This window comes from Poromitra crassiceps (assembly GCF_964638095.1).
Source record: "Poromitra crassiceps genome assembly, chromosome: 12".
NCBI lineage: Eukaryota > Metazoa > Chordata > Actinopteri > Beryciformes > Melamphaidae > Poromitra > Poromitra crassiceps.
In genome coordinates, this window is record NC_139632.1 from 19,749,273 (window position 1) to 19,770,500 (window position 21,228).

Genomic DNA, 21,228 nt, shown 5'->3' on the forward strand with positions numbered 1-21,228 from the left:
CCCACAACAATTATCAACCAAATACTGTTGCAGAATGTTACCAAATTAATTTTGTTGCCCAGAGTATCGAGAAGCTCAAGAAATGCTGCGTCAGTATTGTAATATTGACTCCCTGTAAATACTTGATATGCTATGCATTAATGTGTATATATGTAAGATAAATATTTATTGTCTTCAATGTGTCTGTCCTTCCTTATCCTATGACACACATCTCCCTTTTTTTTTTAGAAAGGGTTTATTTCATTTTCAAGTTCAGTTTCCAAAGTTTCAGCAGAGCTCAGCAGGTGAAATACAAATCATTTTTCAATTCATCAAGTGACAGAGAACCTTACATGGAAATGTTACAGGCAGCACTGACTCAGACCTGACTGGTGAGGCAATTCTGGCCACAGTGATTGCCAGAATGAAATTCATGGAATGTAAATGAAGTCAACAATAAACCTCAGTTCTCTTAAAGTCATGGAAGACTTCCAAATAACAGCAGGTCAGTGCCAGTAATAATGCAACAAGGCTAAGTAAAAGTATCTCAGCATGAAAAAACTAGTGTATTATTCGAGTAGACATGTCAGTAACTTCAGACTGTCAGTGTAAACTGACTCGTCAGCAGATATGTGATCTCTTGTGCAACAACATGACGGTTTTGACCAGAAGCACATAATCAGAGCATCACTTGGTGTTGCTGCACCAGGCTGCTGCATTCTTGAACATGCGTAGCCAGGGTGAAGGTGTGAGAGAGGGCCGGAGGTCCCGGGGGGCCCAGGGCCACTGCCACCCCAGGGTGCAGCGCTCTGGGTGGGGCATCATGGCCAGGTGCCTCCCGTCCCTGGAGCAGAGCCCCGCTAGGCCCTGGGGGGAGCCGTTGGGGTTCAGAGGGTACTTCTCTGTGGGCTGACCCTCATCATCCAGGTAGCGGAGAGGGGCCAGCCCGCCAGAAATGATCTGATCCTCTGCCAGGGAGGAGCGGAACTGCATCAGACCTGTGGGAAGGAGAGAAGTCGGAGGGGGGGCGGGGTTGGGTCAACAGCTGATGTTTACTGAACATGCTGACCTGTGATATGCAAACGAGTCAGCAAAATGAGTCAAAGTTGTGTAAGTTCAAGTGATTTCCACTTATTATGACTCTGCATTCCCTCCTTGCCCTTCTCTCAACAGTAGGGGTGTCACAATATATCGTCCCACGAAATTTCGCGATAGTAAAACGTCACGATATGTATCGTTGAGATGAAATCTCATATCGCAAAAAAAAAAAAAAAAAAAAAAATCAAAAAATTCAAAAAATAGACTAAGAAACGTCTTTGTTTGTTGAAGTTCAATGTGTGGAAAGTAGTTCAGTTGAACAAGTCTCTGAAGAGACACATGAGAAGTTATACAGGAGAGAAACCATTCAATTGAGTTTCTGGCAAAACTGTTTACTTGACAGGAAAAACTGAAGATGCATAAAAAATAGATTAAGAAAAGTCTTGTTGTTTGAGTTTGAAGAAAAACTGAAGATGCATAATGAGAATTTATACTGCTGAGAAACCTTTTAGTTCAAAGTAAATCTAAGTGACGGTGTAACTCATTCTATTTCAAGATAAGCCTTATCTCCAATCTCATGTTTTTTCTAGTTGTTATTGTAATAACAATTTCCCACAACAGCATGTTTTGTATTTGTGCATTTCAAATAAAATACTACTTTTCCAGTCATATATTGTCATTATTCAAGTTTTAAAAAATATTGTTAAAATCGTATCGTATCGTATCGTTATCGTGAACCCAGTATCGTGATACGTATCGTATCGTGAACTGAGTGTATCGTGACACCCCTACTCAACAGCCACTCAAGGTATTTGTGTGAACTTAACGGTTACGAGCAAAATAGCTGCCAGGAGACAACTGAAGCTGTGAGCAGGTACAACATGTGTGACAAAGAGCTACCACTACCACATGATCTACTGCAGAATACAGCTGTGGCTATTACTGTACTGTACCTTCTCCATGTGCAACCCACACTCCCAGCGCTGAGCCCTCCATGCCTCTGAGCCAGATGGACGGGGAAGCCTGGATCCCCACGCTGACGAACCGAGACTCAAACCTGCCAGACGTATTATGGGTCAGCACCACTTCAGAATCTGGGGGAAACAAATAGCAGACATCAGAATCACCCCAAAAAAACTCTGAACTGCTCTGAATGTTTCAATGTAGAATGCTCTAATACTTCACTCTGCTCAACCACTTTAATTGCTTTGTCTATTTTAGGTTTATTTATTTTAGTTCCTCCTCCTCTTACCTCCTCCAGCCTCCCCCTCTCCCACCCAGCCCAGCAGTGCCAGCAGCTGGCAGCCGTTGCACACGCCCAGACTCAGTGTGTCGTCCCGCCGGCGAAAGCGCTCAAACTCTGCCTTGGCCTGGAGGTTATATGCTACAGTAGCTGCCCAACCTTTAATGAAACACAAATAGTGTTATTATAGGAAAAGCATGTCTCAAAGTGTGTGTGTGTGTGTGTGTGTTTCTGTTTGCCTTTGGCTGATCCCAGGACATCTGCATAGCTGAATCCACCTACAAACGCCACTGCTTTAAAAGGTTCCAGGGTCAGGGAGCCAGTACACAGGTCCTGCATGGTCACATCCCACACCTACACACAGACAAATAGAGGGAAGAGGGATGCAGATAAGAAGTACCGGTATACTGTAGCATAGGCATAGTAACAAATTCAATGACGCAAGTTGAATATGGGTTTGTTTACCTCAAAGCCAGCCATATGCAGAGACACGGCCATCTCTCGGTCTCCGTTGCTGCCCTCTTCTCTGACCACAGCGACACGCGGCTTCCCGGCAGCTAACGAAATGCAACAAAAACACAAATTCATCCGACGAAGCGCACACAAAATCAAATAATTATACTATATAGAAAAGAATAGAATTCTTTATTACATACATAGGAACACGATAAGTTAGAAGAAATATACAAGATGTAAACAAATATAAAAGATATAAAAAGATTCAAAAATATTTAACAGATATAAAGATATTTAAACAGTATTAACAACCAAGTGTGATAGATAACCTAAACATTTCCCTCCCCAATTCAACAAAATATGTACAGGGTATCAGTTATAATAATAACGTGGTCCAGTCTTACAGAGTTGGCTCATGCTGGGCATCTCTGACGGGTCAAAGGTCAGTTTGAAGTAGGGCTGCGTCCTCCTGGCTAGCCCCTCCTCCTCCTGTCTCACACACAGCTCATTGGCTTGGAGGCGCTCCAGCTGGAAACTGGTGTCTTCCCATAATGCTCTGAGGTTAGGCAGCCGCTCGCTCAGTACTTCCTGTCCATCCACGTGAACATTGACCTGGAAGACAAGGAGAGGAAATGGAAGATGGTGGTCATCACACATTAAGTGAAAAGGCTTGAGGCGCATGTTGAGGTAGACGTTTGGAAATCTCACCATCGCCTCTGGTCCAAAGCCGCACGTTCTGCCGATGCGATGGCACTGCACGCCTGCATCGGTGTATCTCTGACACACTGTTTCCACATCAGTCTGCGATACCTCCAGGACCAAACCCAGCTCTTCACTGAACAACAGCTCCAAGGCTACACAGAAAACAAAACAAGTATTGTGTGTGTGTGTGTGTATCTTTATAAAATGTAGAAGAAATGTTCTGTGTGTCTGTGTGCGTGCGGAAGGGGGGGTGGAGGGATAATTGAAAATTAATTAAAAAAAGATTAAATACATAAAATGTAGAACCATTTCTAAAATACAGGCTACAAAGGAAAACAGACTAAAACTGTTACTCCAGCACTGAACTAACCTCCAACTCCTTGTGACGACAACTCAACATCAATCCCACGATTTCCTGCAAACGCCATCTCCAGCACACATGAAATGAGACCCCCATCACTGATGTCATGTCCTGCACTCAGCAGACGCTCTGGAGAGAAGGGGAAACATATATGTGTATATATATATAGACGGTTTTAACTTGACAACAAAAACATTCTAAATTGAACCCCAGCTCATTTCCTGTTGCAGTGTTTGCCAATATAGGACCTCTCCGAAAACATCACAGAAGACAGGACTACTTTTTACATTAACCACTAGGTGGCCGGCCGCGTCATCACGGTATAATGCCACAGCCTTTAAATCGGAGAATGAATGGAGTATTCACCTTATGTAGCCACGCCCATTTGACCCGGTTGTGTGGTTGTGTCACGACTTCTGGCTAAAAAAAAGAAAAAGGCAGGCTGCTCCAATATCATCTAACTCTGAATTAACTAATAATTGAGCCAATTGTATGTAACATACCAAATAAAAGCAAACGGCAATGTCTAAGAATGCAATGCCATGTAACTGGCTCGTTAATTCTCGCATTCCAGGGAATTACGTTAACGTCTGCAGGTCTTATAGACGTAAGTGGGCGCTGCGCTCGGAGGAGAGAAAACCATCTGAAGCTTTCTTTGTTGGAGTCCAGGTATGTTTTACAAGAAAGTGCTCGTCATTGTCGACGATAACATTATCTGACCTGGCTAACAGTGGATACTCCGCTTGCTTGCTGTGTACCGAGCTCAAAGTAGTAGGCTACGTTCTTTGTTTTACCCGCTGCACTGTCCGCTACAAAAAACAACTCTCTTCTTCTGACGTTCTTTTGTATTTCGCGCCGTGACCGCCGGAAGTGTTAACACAACCCAGAAGAATTTGGCCCACTGCCGCATATGAACATAAGGTGAATAGAACTGCTGCAATCTAAATAAACAATTGGTCACAGTCTGAATCTCTTTTCTGTGAACATTTAAAGCGTACAGTACAACACAGTAAAACAATGCCATATCTTTCTGAAAATTCAGTGTAATATCTGAAGTTTGAAAATAGCCAGTGTTCCCCTTTAAATGAGTGCTAAAGTGCTAGAGAGCAAACGGACCGTGTACGAGTGTCTGAGTGGTATTGAAGCAGGCGGTCAGTAGCTGTGGCGTGTCCAGGTCAGCGGAGTCTTCTCCCAGCTGGCTGTAGCACTGAGCCAGGGCAGAGCCGCCCAGGCGGTGGCAGCCCGGACTCAGTGGGACCCACAGCAAGACGCCTGGGGAGAAGGAGGAAAGGGTCAGAGGCAGCTAGGCAGGTCTGTCTGATATGCAGCTTGTGTGAGCGTGTGTGTGAGACGGCAAACAAGAGAGACATTATGTGTGTGTGTAGGGTAACACAAGTCAGAATCTGGGAGACATGGGAGGAAAAGATGAATTGGTTCAGGAATTTAGGATATGTATTTAGGAATAATGAAGGAATTTCAAGTTCTGCTTCTGCCATGATTAATAAAATGAAAAAGCAAAACTATGAATAAAGTGAATAATGAAAAAATGTGGTTTGAGTGTGTGTGTGTGTGTCTGAGTGTAAAAGGACCTTTGCCATCTGGATCCTCGAGATCAGGAGTGACAGTGGCAGTGATGTCAGGACACACAGCGTACACCGAGATAACCAGAGCACCTGCAACACAGAGGGAAAGATGAGAGGAAATCTCTCACACAAACACACACACACACACACACACACACACACACACACACACACACACACACACACACAGTACCTGGGGCTTTGACAGTCTCTTTCCCGACTCTAGCGGCCATACTTAGAGAGTCCTTTCCCCCATCAATGGCCACTCCCAGCTGACCCATGACCTCACACATGGCCCTGCATGCCTCCCAGAGACACGCCCCCTCGCCAGGCAGCTTGGCAGCCCACATCCAGTTCCCACTACACTTCACATCCTGAAACACACAAGCAGGACATCTTCCAGGCTGACTATTCATTTCTTTCTTCAATCTAGCCATCTATGCATCTCAAATTTAGACCGCTAAGAACAACATTATACATGAAGGATTCATTTCGAAATTGCTATATATAAATCTTTTGCAGGGAAATCATTACCTGGAAGTTGTCATTCACTATCTAACCAAGGAAGAAACTACCTAATGTCCTTTGAAAAGCACCATCATTTCTTTTGATTTTGTAAGAGTAGGTTTCGCTTTTTAAAGCGGTGGATATCTCATTTTGGAACAAAATGCCCTGTGGTTGCATTTTGGCTGAAAGTGATGCTGTGAATTTCCTCACACTCCTCATTATCCTCTTACCCTCAGGGCCGTGACTTTGGCAAACACCAGATTGGTCAGAGCTTCTCCGACAGCCATGCGAGCCCCCGCCCCCGGAGAGACCAGGCCCTTGATTGGCTGCTCTCCGATAGCAGTCGCTGCCCCCTCTAGACTGAACGGTGACAGAGCAACCACAGCTACATCGGCCAATGGGGTGTGGAGAGGACCGACACACTGTTGCTGGGCAACCAAACCGGTCACAGACCGGTCCACCTGGAGGAAGAACAGGAAGAAAGCATAGGGTCAATAACCTCCACAAAAAGGCAGCTCTAGGATGCATAGCTGTTCTTACAAAGAATCCTATAGTGTAATACAGAAACAGACAGACAGACAGAGACACACAGACCTTGTTGGTCAGGTAACGTTTGGATGCCACAGCAGGCAATCGTAAAACTCTGTCCAGTGCATCTTTAACTGTCAGGCCAACAGGAAGAGCCAGAGGCTGGAGGGACGGGGCCCGACGCTCCATCACAAACTCCTTCTGGGGCATCTTCCCCAGAACCCACTCCAGCTGCAGGTCCACAGGATAGCGCCCCCCACTGGCCTGAACTCCACTGCCTCCCTCATCATCCACCAGCACAATCTACAAGAGAGATGAGTATGACATAAACACCTGGGGCCGGTTGCACCAACTGGTCTTAACTATGCCTGGTCGTAACTCCTACGTCGGTCTTAGTTAAGACCATGGATTTACGCCTGTTGCACCAACACGGCTTACTCTGGTCTTAACTACGCTGGTCATAGCAATGCGCGTTCATGTGAATTGTCGGGGAATGCCCTCTGATTGGCCCACATGTGCCTCGCGCCGTCACCCACTACTGTATGTGCGTCACTACACCCTCCCTCCTCCCACCCCCCTCCTCCTGTGGAAGCCCCGGGGGAAAATGGCGGCGGCGATTAGTGTCAGGGAGTCTGAATGAAATTGAATGTAACGTTCCCAATTCTATGTATTAAATTCTAAAAGAATTAACGCCAACATTTGGGAAGGCTAAGCCACACAAGTAGTTAGTTATAATCTAACGTCGTGCTTTCAAAGACGGCGAACTGGCGATGTTACGACGATGACGGTCAAAAAGGTCTCCGCGGAGATCTCTGTTACAGGCAGGCTCTACGCCTCCTCCTGACGAGGCGTAGGAGTTACGCCTGGTCTTAGTGAAAATAAGGCTTAAGTCGTCTTGGTGCAACCGGCGTAGCTGTAGGTCGTAAAGTTACGACCAACTTAGCTTAAGACCAGTGTAAGACCAGTTGGTGCAACCGGCCCCAGGGGTACATCCAATTTCTCTTATCTGATATCTCTGGACGTCGTTCTGGTCCGCCATTTTGAAGACCGCCCCAAAGCTCTTATCCCTGTTCCAAGGAGCGAAGAGAGATCTCTGACGAGCTATGAGGGGGGGGGGGGGACTCATTAATCATCAAGACTGCAGCTGTACGGCATCACGTTAATGACTCCGCCATGTAGTACACATGTGAAGGTCATATTAACGAGGTGGCAGAGAAACAGCATGTGTTACGTGTCCATCATATGACACAGTTAGAATGTCAATGCAAGAACATGAGGAACCTAAATTATGTTTAGTTCATCAACAACCTGTTTTAGCTGTGTGGTGAAAAAACTGACATGGATGGTCGTTTCACGTGATGCTTCAGAGAGAAGGTCGTCTCATTTCTCTAAATACATATTTCCTTGTTTCCTCTCTCCTCGCATGGTTTCCTCGGTGGGCGGGACTAAGACGCAACAAAGGGAAACGTGGATGCAAAATAAGGGAAATGGGATGTACCCCAGGTATAAAGTATTTAAGGACATGAGCGCCGATGTGGAATCTATTTATGTGCAGTACTTGTTGTCTGGCCACATGACCTGACCGATAATCACGATCAATACAACTGATCGGTTAGAGCAGTAGATCTGTTTGAGAAGACATGCCTTGCCATCTCCAGTGATGTTTCCCACAAAGTCGACGGGACACTTCTCCCTCTGACACACCCTCTCCAGGAAGGAGCGGTCTGACGGGCGGAGCAGCAGGGCGTTGCTCTCCTGATACTCGGCCCCCCACAGCTCCAACACACTCAATGTGGGGTCACCTCTCTACAGAGGAGAAGGAGGGAGGGAGAGATCAGAGTAAAGCAAAGAGTCAAACTGATGGGAGGTAGCAGAATCAATACACACAATCTTACAAGATGTTGCTGGAGGAATCAAGAGGAAACAAACAATTCTCTTTGTCAGCATGAAACAGTAAATGTGTAAACATGGAAACAGGAAATGCTATCCAAGTGTGTGTGTGTGTGTGTGTGTGTCTGTGTGTCTGTGTGTTTGTTTGTTTGTTTGTTTGTTTGTGCGTGCGTGTGTGTGTGTGTGTGTGTGTGTGCAAGTGTGTGTGTGTAAGGGTTGATTACCTTGAATCTACTTGAGTAGATGACAGCTCCTGCTGGCTCACTCAGCTCCTTAAGGACGTTACCTGAACATGACAACATGGTTCAGGATCTTAACTTCTGTCACATCCTGTAAATCAGTCTCAACATGACCACCAGAGGTCCTTGGGGGGGGGGGGGGGGGGGGGGGGGGGGTTGCCGGGGGTCCCCAGCAAATTGATGCATACCATTGTTCAACTTCAACCATTTCATTGAAAAGAGGTCAATACGGCTGACTGTTGTAGACTGTTGGTCATAGTTTCTCTGTAATATAGCCTACAATACAGATATGCAATTCTGGACAAAATGACATCTCACAATAAAAAATATTCTCAATTTGGGTCAGAGAGACAAAGCCTCATCAAATGGGGATCACTGGCTCTAAATGTGGACTAAATTAGGTTCCTTGATATGAAAAAGGTTGAGAATCACTGCTGTGAACATCATAACAACAAAAACAAACAAAAAACAAGCAAACAAAATACCATTTCCTCCTGCTCCCTGATCATGTATACTACAGATGGGGTTTCCACTGCTCCTTTCCAGGCAAGCCCTTAGAGCCCGATTCATCTTCTGCTCCATTTCGGCATCGCCCCTCTGCACCGCACCCAGATCCCTGGCACTGGAGTTGTCCCCCTGGACCTGCAAGTTCAAACGTATTCGAATACATTGAGACTTCTGATCAGCACCATGTGAGCTCTGGACACTGCTAGTGTGAGTTTAACGGCCATACTTGCACAGAAGAGGCTGCTCCTCCTCCCACGCCGATCCTGTACACCGGCCCTCCGATCTTCACCACTTCCATTCCTAATCGACAAGTACAGCAGAAAAGAACACAGCGAGTCATCGATCGATATATCTAAATATAGCTCACGGTGAGTCATCGATCGATATATCTAAATATAGCTCACGGTGAGTCATCGATCGATATCGATATCAAAACAGCTTCTGTTAGAGGTTTCACCTCACCTAGATCCAAACCAATTTGCCTACCGGGAGAACAGAGGCGTTGAAGATGCACTGCTGACTCTGACTAATAACATCTATGAGCACCTGGAACAGGCCCAGAGCCTAGTTAAAATTGTGTTTGTCGATTTCAGCAGTGCATTTAACACGATCCAACCCCACCTGTTGATGAGCATATTGATGCACCTCGGGGTGAATCCCAAACTTATCTTATGGATCAATGACTTCCTGACAGACCGCAGCCAGCAGGTCAGATTCAACTCCGCCATCTCATCCTCTAAAATTATTAACACAGGGGCCCCTCAAGGATGTGTTCTAGCTTGAATTTTATTTATTTTGTATACCAACAGCTGTCGGGCATCTGCTCTTTTTCACACCTTTTTTAAATATGCAGATGACACGGCGCTGGTAGGGTTTTTAAAACCAGACAATCCATCCGTGGAGAGTTTTAAGAAAGAAATAGAAGGTTTTATGAAGTGGTGCTCTGATCATTTCCAAAGAGATGGTCATAGACTTCAGTAAAAATAAGAAAGAAGTCCCCCCCTTCGTGATCAATAGCCAGTCAATTGAACGGGTCTCCACCTACAAATATCTGGGTGTTGAAATTGACGACTGCCTGAAGTTTAATGAATGCGCACGGAACAAATCCAAGAAACTACAACAGAGGTTGTTTTTTCTTAGGAAACTGAATCATTTTAGAGTAGACCGTCGCATTCTTCAGATGTTCTATAAAGCAGTGTTACAGAGTGTTCTGTCTTTTGGCCTAATCTGCACCTTTGGTAACATGCGTGTCCAAGATCATGTCAAATTACAGCGCTTGATCAAGACAGCGAGCAGGATCATTGGGGTTGATCAGGTGTCTGCAGCACAGCTGTACGACGACCTTATTAAAAAAAAAAGGCTGATCAGATCCTAGATGATCCTACCCACCCCCTCCACCTGAAATTCCGTAGGAGCAGCAGGTCAAACGGCAGAATTCTGCAGAAAAAAATCAGAACAACCAGGTACAGTAAATCTTTCGTGCCAACGGCAATCAGAGCGCTAAACAAGAAATAAATGATCAAACTGTGTATATTGTTTGGACTGTATATATTGGATATTGTATGCTGCTGTATATTCTCTAAGACAGTCTTTGCACCTTTGAATGTGCTCACCGCACTCCCAGATTGCACTTTGCACTATGCACTTGCACTTGTAACTTTTAAACCTATGTAGGCTCCTGTAGATGTTTTATATTTTTGATATTGTGTGCGTGTGTATGTGTGTGTGTGTGTGTGTGTGTGTGTGTACAGTGTGTACACGGTATGTACTGCAACAGACGTGTATGATGACCACCGAGTTTCCCCTTGTGGGATAATAAAGTTGACCTTGTACCTTGTACCTTGATATGTATAAATATAGCTCTTGCATTGATTAAAGCCATTTGACATGCTCATAGTTAAATGGCTACCCGTCTCTGCCTCCTCCTTCTTGACGTGAGCGTCTTCAATAGAGCCGAGCCCACCGCTGAACATGATTGGTTTAATCCACTCTCGCCTCTCCCCGTTAGCCAGCCGCATGCCACAGGAACGGGCAAAACCTAGAGGAGAGAGGGTTTGTGAAGGTTTTATACTGTGCAATCTTCAGTTCGGTCTTTGACTATGGTTCAAGTCAATCATTTCCCTGGTCGGCTGAATCTAGACATGCTTCAGTGACTATTAAGTTTCCCTACCTGACAGGACAGGTTCTCCAAACTTGTTGCCATAGTCTGATGCTCCATCACTGGCCTCGATGGCCACTTGCAGTGGAGGGGCGAAGCTGGAGGGATACTCCCAGCCATCTCCCTCACTCTCCCATGGAAGACTGTAACCTGGACAAGGAGACAGTAAGAATATAAACTGTTAGCTCAAAGATTCATTTCTTTGAAACAGTCTTCCAAACCTCGCAGAAAGTGATGGATACTGTCTTTCAGGTCCGGTATATTCAACTGACCTGGTATGTGCAGGTTTCCAAAGCAGTAGCCTGCAGTGCCAGCGATCACATGGCCTCCCCGTCCGGCACTCTGGACATCCCGGATACGACCTCCTGTCCCTGTGGTGGCACCACTGAACGGGGCTACGCCTAGAGGTTGTGTCGGATGGGAAGGAAAATCAGTATTTGGGAAACAAGCTACACTTACAGGATATTCTAAATGATGTTGTGTGAGTACGCTGGTTGTGTGCTGACCAGTGGGGAAGTTAAATGATGTTGTGTGAGTATGCTGGTTGTGTGCTGACCAGTGGGGAAGTTGTGCGTCTCTGCAGTGAAGATGACGTGTCTTAGTGAGCGCCGTGTCTCATAAACGCTGGCTTGAGATGGCTCTTTAGGAAAAACACACTCCAGCTCGATACCTCTGATACCACTGGATGGACGGACGTGCCGTGCACGCACGCACGCACGCACGCACGCACGCACGCACGCACGCACGCACACACACACACACACACACACACACACACACACACACACACACACACACACACACACACACACACACACACACACACACACACACACACACACGTTAGTCAGTGTGAAATGCAAAAAGAGAGTCAGGGACACAAACGGCGTCTCTGTGTTTCCACTCCTACCTGCTGTTGTCACAGAACTGGATGACGTTGTTTTGGTTGCTGTGCCGCTGGGTGTCCATGATGAGGCTGAAGAGAGTCTCCTTCTGCTCCTGTCCGTCAATCACCACTCGCCCACGGAAGAACCAATGGCGACTGTGCTCACTGGGGCACAGGGGGACAAAGACAGCATCAGAGAATCAAGACGTCCATGTAGTAAAGTAAGAAGTCAAGTCAACTGCAGAACAAAGCCAAGGAGCATTATGCAATACAAAAGTATGTGGCTCCTCTCCCTGTTCCACACAAACCCACCTGTTGGACTGGGCCAAGTCGAAACACTCCACACTGTTCCACACAAACCCACCTGTTGGACTGGGCCAAGTCGAAACACTCCACACTGTTCCACACAAACCCACCTGTTGGACTGGGCCAAGTCGAAACACTCCACACTGGTGGGATTCCTTTGAACTCTCTGGAACATGGATGTGTAGAAGTCCAGGTCCCAGGGGTCAAAGGCCAGGCCTGCATTAAGTGCAGCAAACACAATCCATCAAATCTTGGTACAAAAACAAAAAAACGCCACTCAGGGTAAACAGACCCTACGCAATTCAATTTTACTCCACTAATTCAGTAGCAGCTTGATTTTGAAAGATTTGGCTAGCACAGCAACTAATATCTAACCTTAGTAGAGGACTGGGTGCTTATTTAACTGTGAAAGCATTTCTCGTTTATTATAATTTTGTATTTTTTCAAACAGCAGTGCAAACAGGAACCCACACAGCAGTTGGTAATCATGTAAATCCTGGCAAGCTGCAAAATCACTATGCATGCACAAATAGACAGACACACAGAATGGAATAATTTAAATACAGTATAAAAACATCATACACACATGCTTCAAGGGGGCAGGACCCCCCACCTCCCCGCCCCAACCTAACACTTGCATTCCTGGTTTACATACTGTATGTTTTTAATCTGAATATTTCAACAGAAATCAAATAGCACAACCCATTGACCTTGACTACAGTTCTTAGAAAGAACCAAGTACGCACTGATTTAAACTGATGCCAAAAAGCTGTAAAAATGGATGCAGTTGGGCAGATCTGAGTAAGCAGACATAAATATAAACAGACATCATGCTATGCTCATAAAAAAAGAGAGAAAAAAGAAAAACACTAGGAAAAGTGAATCATGCGATTTGAAGGTCCTGAGTGACACAGATAAACTGACTTGGCAACACAGCAAAAGCCAAAACATATCACATATCAAAATCACTGTTTGACAACTATGACATTCAATCAATAGAGAGCCGGAGGAATGAGTCCGGAAATATACTTCCGGGTTCGTGAGAGGAAAAGTCTATGGGGAATTAACATGGGGGTTTCGCTTAAATGCATAAAATAAGGTATCTGTGGTTAACAAAAGTTTATGGGAACGCGATTTTGGGTTCTGCATGATAATCTTCACAAACGTGAATAACTTTGATGACTTTTGGAACATAAATGCATTTTTTTTTCTCAACGCGATTATTATAAAACGCTTCAAAAAGGTATAAAAGTTATTCACGTTTGTGAAGAGTATCATGCTGAATCCAAATTCGCATTCCCATAAACTTTTGTTGACCACAGACCTTATTTTATGCATTCAAGAGAAATCACCATTCTAAAACCCCATAGACTTTTCCACTGAAGAGCCATTTCTGCATAAAGCCTACAAAAATACATCATACTCTATTATACTACTACTCTATTATTATACTACTCTATTAAACACTATTTTGAGGTTAAGGTTTCTTTTGCCTTTGAGTCCCATCAGACTATCATGCATCTACTCACGCACGATAATCAGCAGCATCATCCCTGTCCTGTGACCTTAACTACCTTAGCACTAATGTCATGCATCATGTGACAACCTCCTCCTTCTTCAACTGGACACAACATACTCACAGATAGCAGCAGGACTGAAAGGGGGAGTAAAGGAAGAGAGAGAGGAGGAAGGTTAGGAGACAGACTGATGAGAAACAGTCAGAGCAGCAGAACTAAAGACAGAGACAGAGAAAGACTGAGGCAGGACAGTGCTAAGACAGAAATACCACACATTTGGACATTCAGAGTAGGCTGTATCAGATCTCAGCTAGAGCCCTGCACGGGCCTAAAATGTGGGCCCTAGCCTAAACCGTGCCCAAGGCAATCAAGCCCTACCCGACCCGAGCCCTAATTATTTAGTTAAAAACCAGGCCCCACCCGACAAATCGGATCTCGGGTCCCGTCGGGTTGAGGTCGGGTAGCAGACCTCTAGTGTGCGTCTGTGTTTGCCTTCCAGTCTATGACAGAGCAGCAGAACTTCAGGAAGCGAGAGGCTGTGTGAGAGAGTGCGTCTCTGGCTCTGCCCAGCCTGACAATGACAAAGTATTTTTTCTTCAGTGAGCATAAGGAGCCCTGCCCGACCTGAGCCCTAATTGTTAAAAACCAGGCCCTACCCGACCATCGGGTTCGGGTCAGGTAGCAGACCTCTAATCTCCCCATGTGTGAATGAACAGCGTCTTACCCAGGTCATCATTTGCTGTCTCCAAGGCTGCTCGGCCCTTCCCCAAGATGTCCACCTCAAAGACCTCCTGCGGCTTGGTTTCCACGCTGAACGAGGTGATGGGATGTGGATAGATGCATTCTGTCATACTGTCATACACACACTCAATGAGCTCCTGGATCTCTCCACTGAGCTCCTTCACACTCTGTCCCCTCTGGGGCTGGAGGGGGTGGAGGGCAGAGAACATGGGATGGAGGGACACAAAGTGACAAGAGCAATTCTCAATCAAAGCTCTAAAAGTCGATTGAGTGTGTGTGTGTGTGTGTGTGTGTGTGTGTGTGTGTGTGTGTGTGTGTGTGTGTGTGTGTGTGTGTGTGTGTGTGTGTGTGTGTGTGTGTGTGTGTGTGTGTGTGTGTGTGTGTGTGTGTGTGTGTGTGTGTTCAAACCTTGATTAGAAGCCTGCGAGACTGCTCGATTCGTGTGACATTGCTGAGGCCGGCACTCTGGCAGATGGACACGGCGTTAGTGGACCAGGCAGTGGAGAAGTTCAACCTGCGGGCCAAAGCAGCCAATGAATCATGAATCATATCCAAGATGAAGCCTGTATTCTGTTATTAGACTCTGACAACAGCATTACTGCTGTTTTGTTCCTCATAAGCCAAAAATAAAATAAATAGATAAATAAATACATAAACACATAAATCAATCAATCAATAAATAAATAATACAGTTGTAAAGTATCTGTTATAATTTTTTGTAATAGAATTCACAAGAATGCAAATCATACTTTCATACTGAAATTACCATTAAATAATTCCATATTTTCTTCCAGTAGACTAGCTGGAGACAGTGAACATCCCATCAACATTTCCCATCTCTTATTTATCCGTTCAGTTTATGGTTGAATGTTGCTGTCATTCAATCATTGTTTAATGCTTAATGTCACCATCCTGCACACTGAGCCTAACCTGACTCTGCCAGACAGGGGTGGTACACTGAGCCAGGACAACTGCATTTTGTAAAGTTGGTGCGTACATATTTTGTTTCCTGCATTTTACACATCTATAAATTCTCATTGTTGAATTACCAATAGCAATTGGGATCAGTACTGAATCTACTATGTACAAAGGCAATACTTGTGCACCTTTACCATATTGTACTGCTGGTTCAATCTACCCCAATATTCATGTTCAATTTGTTCCAGTATTTAAAGATATATACAATAAACAACCCATTTCTAGTTTCAAAATACAATGAGTACTGAAGTTAATATGTGGCAGGCCTTTATTAATCAGTTCATCAGTTCACTTTGAACATGCCTTCAGTGTGGGGCAGATGTGGAGCCACACAGGAAGTATGATTCTGATGCCAGACAGGGATTTTAACTGAACCGGTACCTGGGTCCGATCTCCACCAGTCTCTCCCCCTCGCCCTCTGTCAGGTGGGGTTTCTCAGACAGCGGCTCTGCCTGCAGAGCAGGATGAAACAACCACAGCAGAACCTCCCTCTGCTCTGCACTAAGACTTTCACAGCCTGTACAGGAGAGGAGGAGGGGGACAAGGAAGTAGCAGTAGAGATGGGAAAAGGAAGGAGAGGAGTTTGTGGAAGACTGACAGAAAGTCTCAAGGCACATGGTAAATCAATCTTTCCGGGATATTTGAGAATTGTTTTACAAAATCCATTATTTCATTATTAGCATAGCTAGTAACTGTCAGAATGTTTCGTCCTCACCTGTCAGCTCCACATTGTAGCACAGCTCACCCGTGATTGACAGCTGGGGGTAGAGCTGGGTGGCCCTCTGTAAGGCCCGCCCCCTCACAGCCTCACTACTGTAGAACCTGACCACAGTCATGACTGATGGACACGGAAACAATCATTTAGTTTGTGGCCAGAGGACTTCCATTCATAAAGTCAATCATAGCACAGCAAACATGATGCATTATGGGTGGAATCTGCTGATAGGATAGAGTTACCTCATCTTCCTAACTGCAAATAATGAGGTAATGAACCAGTAAATCAATGGTCATAGAACAACTGATCATCAGTAAGGAGCAAACTCATCATGACCTTTGTATTCAGGTCGATCCAGGTCAAGGGGACCAATCAGATAACACAAGACATTGTGTAAAGCCTGGGACCGAGATACAGGAAGAGGCTGTGTGTGTGTGTGTGTGTGTGTGTGTGTGTGTGTGTGGGGTGGGGTGGGGTGGGGGGGGGGGGGGGGAGGTTGGGGGTGCTCCTGGTTCAAAGAGTCCACTCTGATCTGAGCTGGCCTACAGAAAATGAGCATGAGCCAAGGCAACGTGTTGTACTGATGTATAGATGGGTTTAACTTGACAACATAAACATTCTAAATTAGCCCTACAGTAGCTTACTTGCAGTGTTTGCGAATATAATAGCTGACAGGAAATAAGCTAGGTTTCAAACTGTTCCCTAGCAACACAATTGTGTGAAAATCGTCTATAGCCTAGAATGTTGCAATTGAACTCGGTTAATCTAAGGAGATATTTGCATATCACAAGATGTATGCAGTGAAGGGTAAACCAACCTAAACTTTGTTTATACACACACACACACACACAGTTAAATAGCCTTTATTAGCACACGCGTATACCTAACACTGTATACACTAATAAAGGCTTTATATTATATAAATCCACATTGTATTATTATTGTTAATGGTTACATAAAAGTAGCTTATGGGTAAGACCACTAGGTAAGACAAATGAATGACCTATCAACACTGGACTGGTGGTTCTTCACCATATGATCAAACTGATTTTGATTTTAATTTATCATTTCAACAGTGCTCACAAAGCAGAACGAACAACACTGAGGTTTTAGATGATGTGATGTGATAGATGTGATCTAAGTGATAGATATAAATAACTCCTTCCATTGAACCCACAGACAACCTCATCATAATTTGACGTGCCTGTTGTAGGTCACACACTTCATGGGTTGTATAGCTGTCAGCAGCTTTCTGTTAGTGCAGACCCCCATCTCATAACTAGTGCCTGGACACAAGTTGATGTGACTGATTAACGCTACATTGTTTTTAAATCTGCCTAAAGTCTGCAACAATGTGTTTTATAAGGGGTAAATGCATAACAGAATATGGCAGTTGGTAACATCTCACATGCAGTTTAGTGTAGTTGCATAGTTGCACTTGGATTGCTCTCATTGTTTTGCTTCCTCGGTTTGCTGTGTGGAAGCTAAGTTGGCTACAAGCTGAAGAGTTAGCAAGAAGCGAGTTAGCACAACTTTTCTGCAACTTCAGCAGAATATTTCGGCAATAAGTATCGTATGAAAACAGAGGTTGAGATGCCACTCACCCCACGCGTCCAAGATAAGCCCGTTTTCTTGAATGGACTGAAATGATTTGGCTGTAGTCTGACAGGACAGACCTCACACACAGACCCACGTGTGTGAGCCACCGTCCACAATGTGTGCGCATGCGCGACTGCGCGTCATCATTGTGGTGTTCATTCATTCATGAGAAACCTTTGATGGATGCTATTTCGAATTATATGTATGATACATAAAACACACACACACGAGACAAGAGGTGCAGTCTTAGATATATTTAATAAATTAAAGCAAGGTACAAAAAGGAAACAATGTACATTTCACACCTCCCCCCCTCTTTTCTCAACAGTGACAAACATTCCCCTCCCCCATTCCTCAGAATGAGACCATGTACAGACTTAGGACATTTTTTTTTATATAGGTACAGTTAAAACCAGACTTGGGGACAGGACAGCCAATTCCAGCACAGTATCTTGCCTTGAGTCTCACTCATCAAATCCTTCGACAGCAGGGGTTCTCAAAGTGCAGCCTGCGATGAGTTAGGTGACATGATGCCATTTGGTCCGATTCTCAATAAGTTAGTTTACTGTCGTTCAGAGGCTGTAGAGTGAAGTTTCTGGTACCATATGAACCTAGATGACCTAAGGCATCCATTGGTACCAACCATGTCATGCTAGCTTGTCAGCAAGGTGGCTATATAATGCTCCAAATTTAGGCTAAGCTTTGGCGAAGGAAAAAACATTTTGAAAGGGGTCCTCTCACAGCCTAATGTTGGCAGGTGTGGTGTGTGTTTATCTACAAACGGGATTTTTTTTCCCTCTTCGAGAAAACACAATATACATTTCTCACACAATTCACAATTGGCATGACATTTAGTCTAGAATAGGATATTAAAGAAAAGATTTGATTTGGAATTATTTTGTTCCGTTTTTTTCTTCGGCGCCCCTCAGTCCAAGGTCGGGTCCCTAAATTGGCCCTCAGTCATCAAAACTTTGAGAACCCCCGCACTGTCTCACACACATTGTGACCTTCGTCTGTCCTCTGAACGCCAAACCCCCACAAAACACATACATGCTACATGTCTGCAGGCACCTCGGATAAGACAGAAGGATTAGACTTGAGATGTTTATCCGGACCACAAAGTACATTTTGATGCTTGAGCGTTACTGAACGTCTACTGGTCCTGCTGCTGAGTCGTTAAGACAGCGTATCGCACATGCCCTCGGTGTGTACCGGCAGCTGTCACATCACTTTACCAATAATAGAACGGATGGGTGTAGGATGCCCGTCTTAATTTGTTCCAAATGCTGATTAACTGTCTCAGAGATCTTGTGTTTTGTTGCAGCATTCTCTAATCCTCCTTGGTCCCTTCCAAGGCGGTCACCCAGACGGGCGAAAGGATTCAGGTAGCTCGTCCACAAGCATCAGTTAAGAGCAGCTGGTGTGCAGTTTGACGGATTGTAATATATGGACCGATTAGTCATCTGATTGTAATATATGGATAGATTAGTCTAGTCAATGAGCATCCCTGGTCGGTCATCCCAGGTGAGGAGGTGGTTAAGAGATGCGTGCGACTGCCAGTGAGCAGCGGAGGTGAAGTACTGGGTCAGTCCTCAAGAAAAGAGCAGTCTAAATGAGAGTGGCGTAGAGAAATGCATGGGGCCTCTGTTTAAAAGATAGGAGGAAGTTATGCACGTGTAGGTCCAATATAAGTGCACTGAACAAGTGGAAAAGATACATCTGTGCACACACAGCCTCTCACACATACAGGTATGTACACACGCACACACTCAATTACACAGAAGTGTTCAGTAATAACTGTTAATATGCACAACTTGCTTAATAATTTTGCACGATTACAGTGACTACGCAGTCCAACTTCAGGGATTATTAATCCCTCCAAACGATCGGTTCCCTTCTCCGTTTCCGCGTTGTGCCCCTTTCTCCCTGCCTACCCTGGTCACTCCTGTTCACTCCAGCAGTCCTGCTTTCCCTAAGGGACCACTATATAAAACATCCAGGGGAGACTACAGCATGACTGGGTGGAGCTGTACTGTATGTACATGAGGTACAGCCCTATAGATAAAGGGCTGGGCAAGAGATCAGACTGGTCTAGACTTAGTCTAGTATGTGGTCTTCACTTTTCTTTCGCCACTCACGCCCCTCAAAGGCAGATATAAGGGAGAAACAGAATAGTTCACAAAACGTTCCATGATAATTTGGCAAATGCAGAGAGTACAGGGCATGAGATGGTGTGTCGAGTATTGTATGAATGTCTTTTTGTCTGCAGAATCCCCTCCTGTCATTGGCCCTTCTCTCTTCCCATTAGCAGCAGCAGGACTGACATCCCCGTCTTTCTATATATGTATACATATACATTTATATAATTAATTTGATTTTATTCGGAAAAATAACGTCAACTAGCTACGTACGATACCACTACCATTTCATACGGATGCTAATCACCAGGAAACAACCTAGGAGCCACGGAAGAGCTAGAAAGGCAGAAGAACACAGAAAACAAGAAAGAGGCATGAACAGAGAGCACGCTGGGAGTGCTGCTCAAAGCACTTCGATACAGGGGGGAAAATAGACGTGAGAGAGAGAGAAAATAAAGATCAGAGCAGAGACAGAGAAGGCAGCCTCCCTAAAGCCACTGTGGATGTAATAGTGCTGTCCGTCCGTTACTCCGATGGCAGGTTTGTACTGGAATGGTTCCATGTCTTGTCCTGTAGCGGGGCGGGTATCGTCTTGTCCTGTAGCGGGGCGGGTATCATCTTGTCCTGTAGCGGGGCGGGTATCGTCTTGTCCTGTAGTGGGGTGGGTATCATCTTGTCCTGTAGCAGGGCGGGTATCATCTTGTCCTGTAGCAGGGCGGGTATCATCTTGTCCTGTAGCAGGGCGGGTATCATCTTGTCCTGTAGCGGGGCAGGTATCATCTTGTCCTGTAGCGGGGTGGGTATCATCTTGTCCTGTAGCGGGGTGGGTATCATCTTGTCCTGGAGCAGGGTGGGTATCATCTTGTCCTGTAGCAGGGTGGGTATCGTTTTGTTCTGTAGCGGGGCGGGTATCATCTTGTCCTGTAGCGGGGTGGGTATCATCTTGTCCTGTAGCAGGGTGGGTATCATCTTGTCCTGTAGCAGGGTGGGTATCGTTTTGTTCTGTAGCGGGGCGGGTATCATCTTGTTCTGTAGCAGGGCGGGTATCATCTTGTCCTGTAGCGGGGCGTGTATCATTACAATCATTTAGTGAAATCTTCAGTGTTGGGGTTTGTGAGAACTGTGTTGTTGGGGCATCCAGCCATTTTGCATTGAGG

General features: G+C 45.2%; 1 protein-coding gene across 1 annotated transcript; it reads right to left on the reverse strand.

Annotated features, from left to right (window-relative positions):
• Nucleotides 1-258: 258 nt before the first annotated feature.
• pfas (phosphoribosylformylglycinamidine synthase) lies at nt 259-18,009 on the reverse strand. Its single transcript, XM_083646962.1, has 28 exons — nt 17,939-18,009; nt 16,335-16,457; nt 16,001-16,136; nt 15,050-15,155; nt 14,625-14,823; nt 12,494-12,599; nt 12,102-12,242; nt 11,748-11,872; nt 11,464-11,592; nt 11,204-11,341; nt 10,943-11,071; nt 9,260-9,333; nt 9,012-9,168; nt 8,512-8,573; nt 8,042-8,203; nt 6,464-6,700; nt 6,100-6,330; nt 5,556-5,736; nt 5,369-5,452; nt 4,896-5,051; nt 3,789-3,908; nt 3,425-3,570; nt 3,121-3,328; nt 2,726-2,817; nt 2,500-2,614; nt 2,270-2,419; nt 1,971-2,111; nt 259-977 (listed from the first exon to the last, which is right to left on the reverse strand). Exons 2-28 carry the CDS (start codon nt 16,453-16,455, stop codon nt 667-669), a joined length of 3,957 nt encoding a protein of 1,318 aa, XP_083503088.1. The 5' UTR covers nt 16,456-16,457; nt 17,939-18,009; the 3' UTR covers nt 259-666.
• Nucleotides 18,010-21,228: the final 3,219 nt, after the last annotated feature.

What these genes read in the sequence shown, in the direction of transcription:
- pfas (XM_083646962.1), bottom strand. Translation starts at nt 16,455, where the DNA reads ATGACTGTGGTCAGGTTCTACAGTAGTGAGGCTGTGAGGGGGCGGGCC. An exon ending in CTACAATGTGGAGCTGACAG is followed by an intron (nt 16,137 to 16,334) that starts GTGAGGACGAAA and finishes TCTCCTGTACAG; the next exon opens with GCTGTGAAAGTCTTAGTGCA. An exon ending in GTGGGTTGCACATGGAGAAG is followed by an intron (nt 978 to 1,970) that starts GTACAGTACAGT and finishes TCCTTCCCACAG; the next exon opens with GTCTGATGCAGTTCCGCTCC.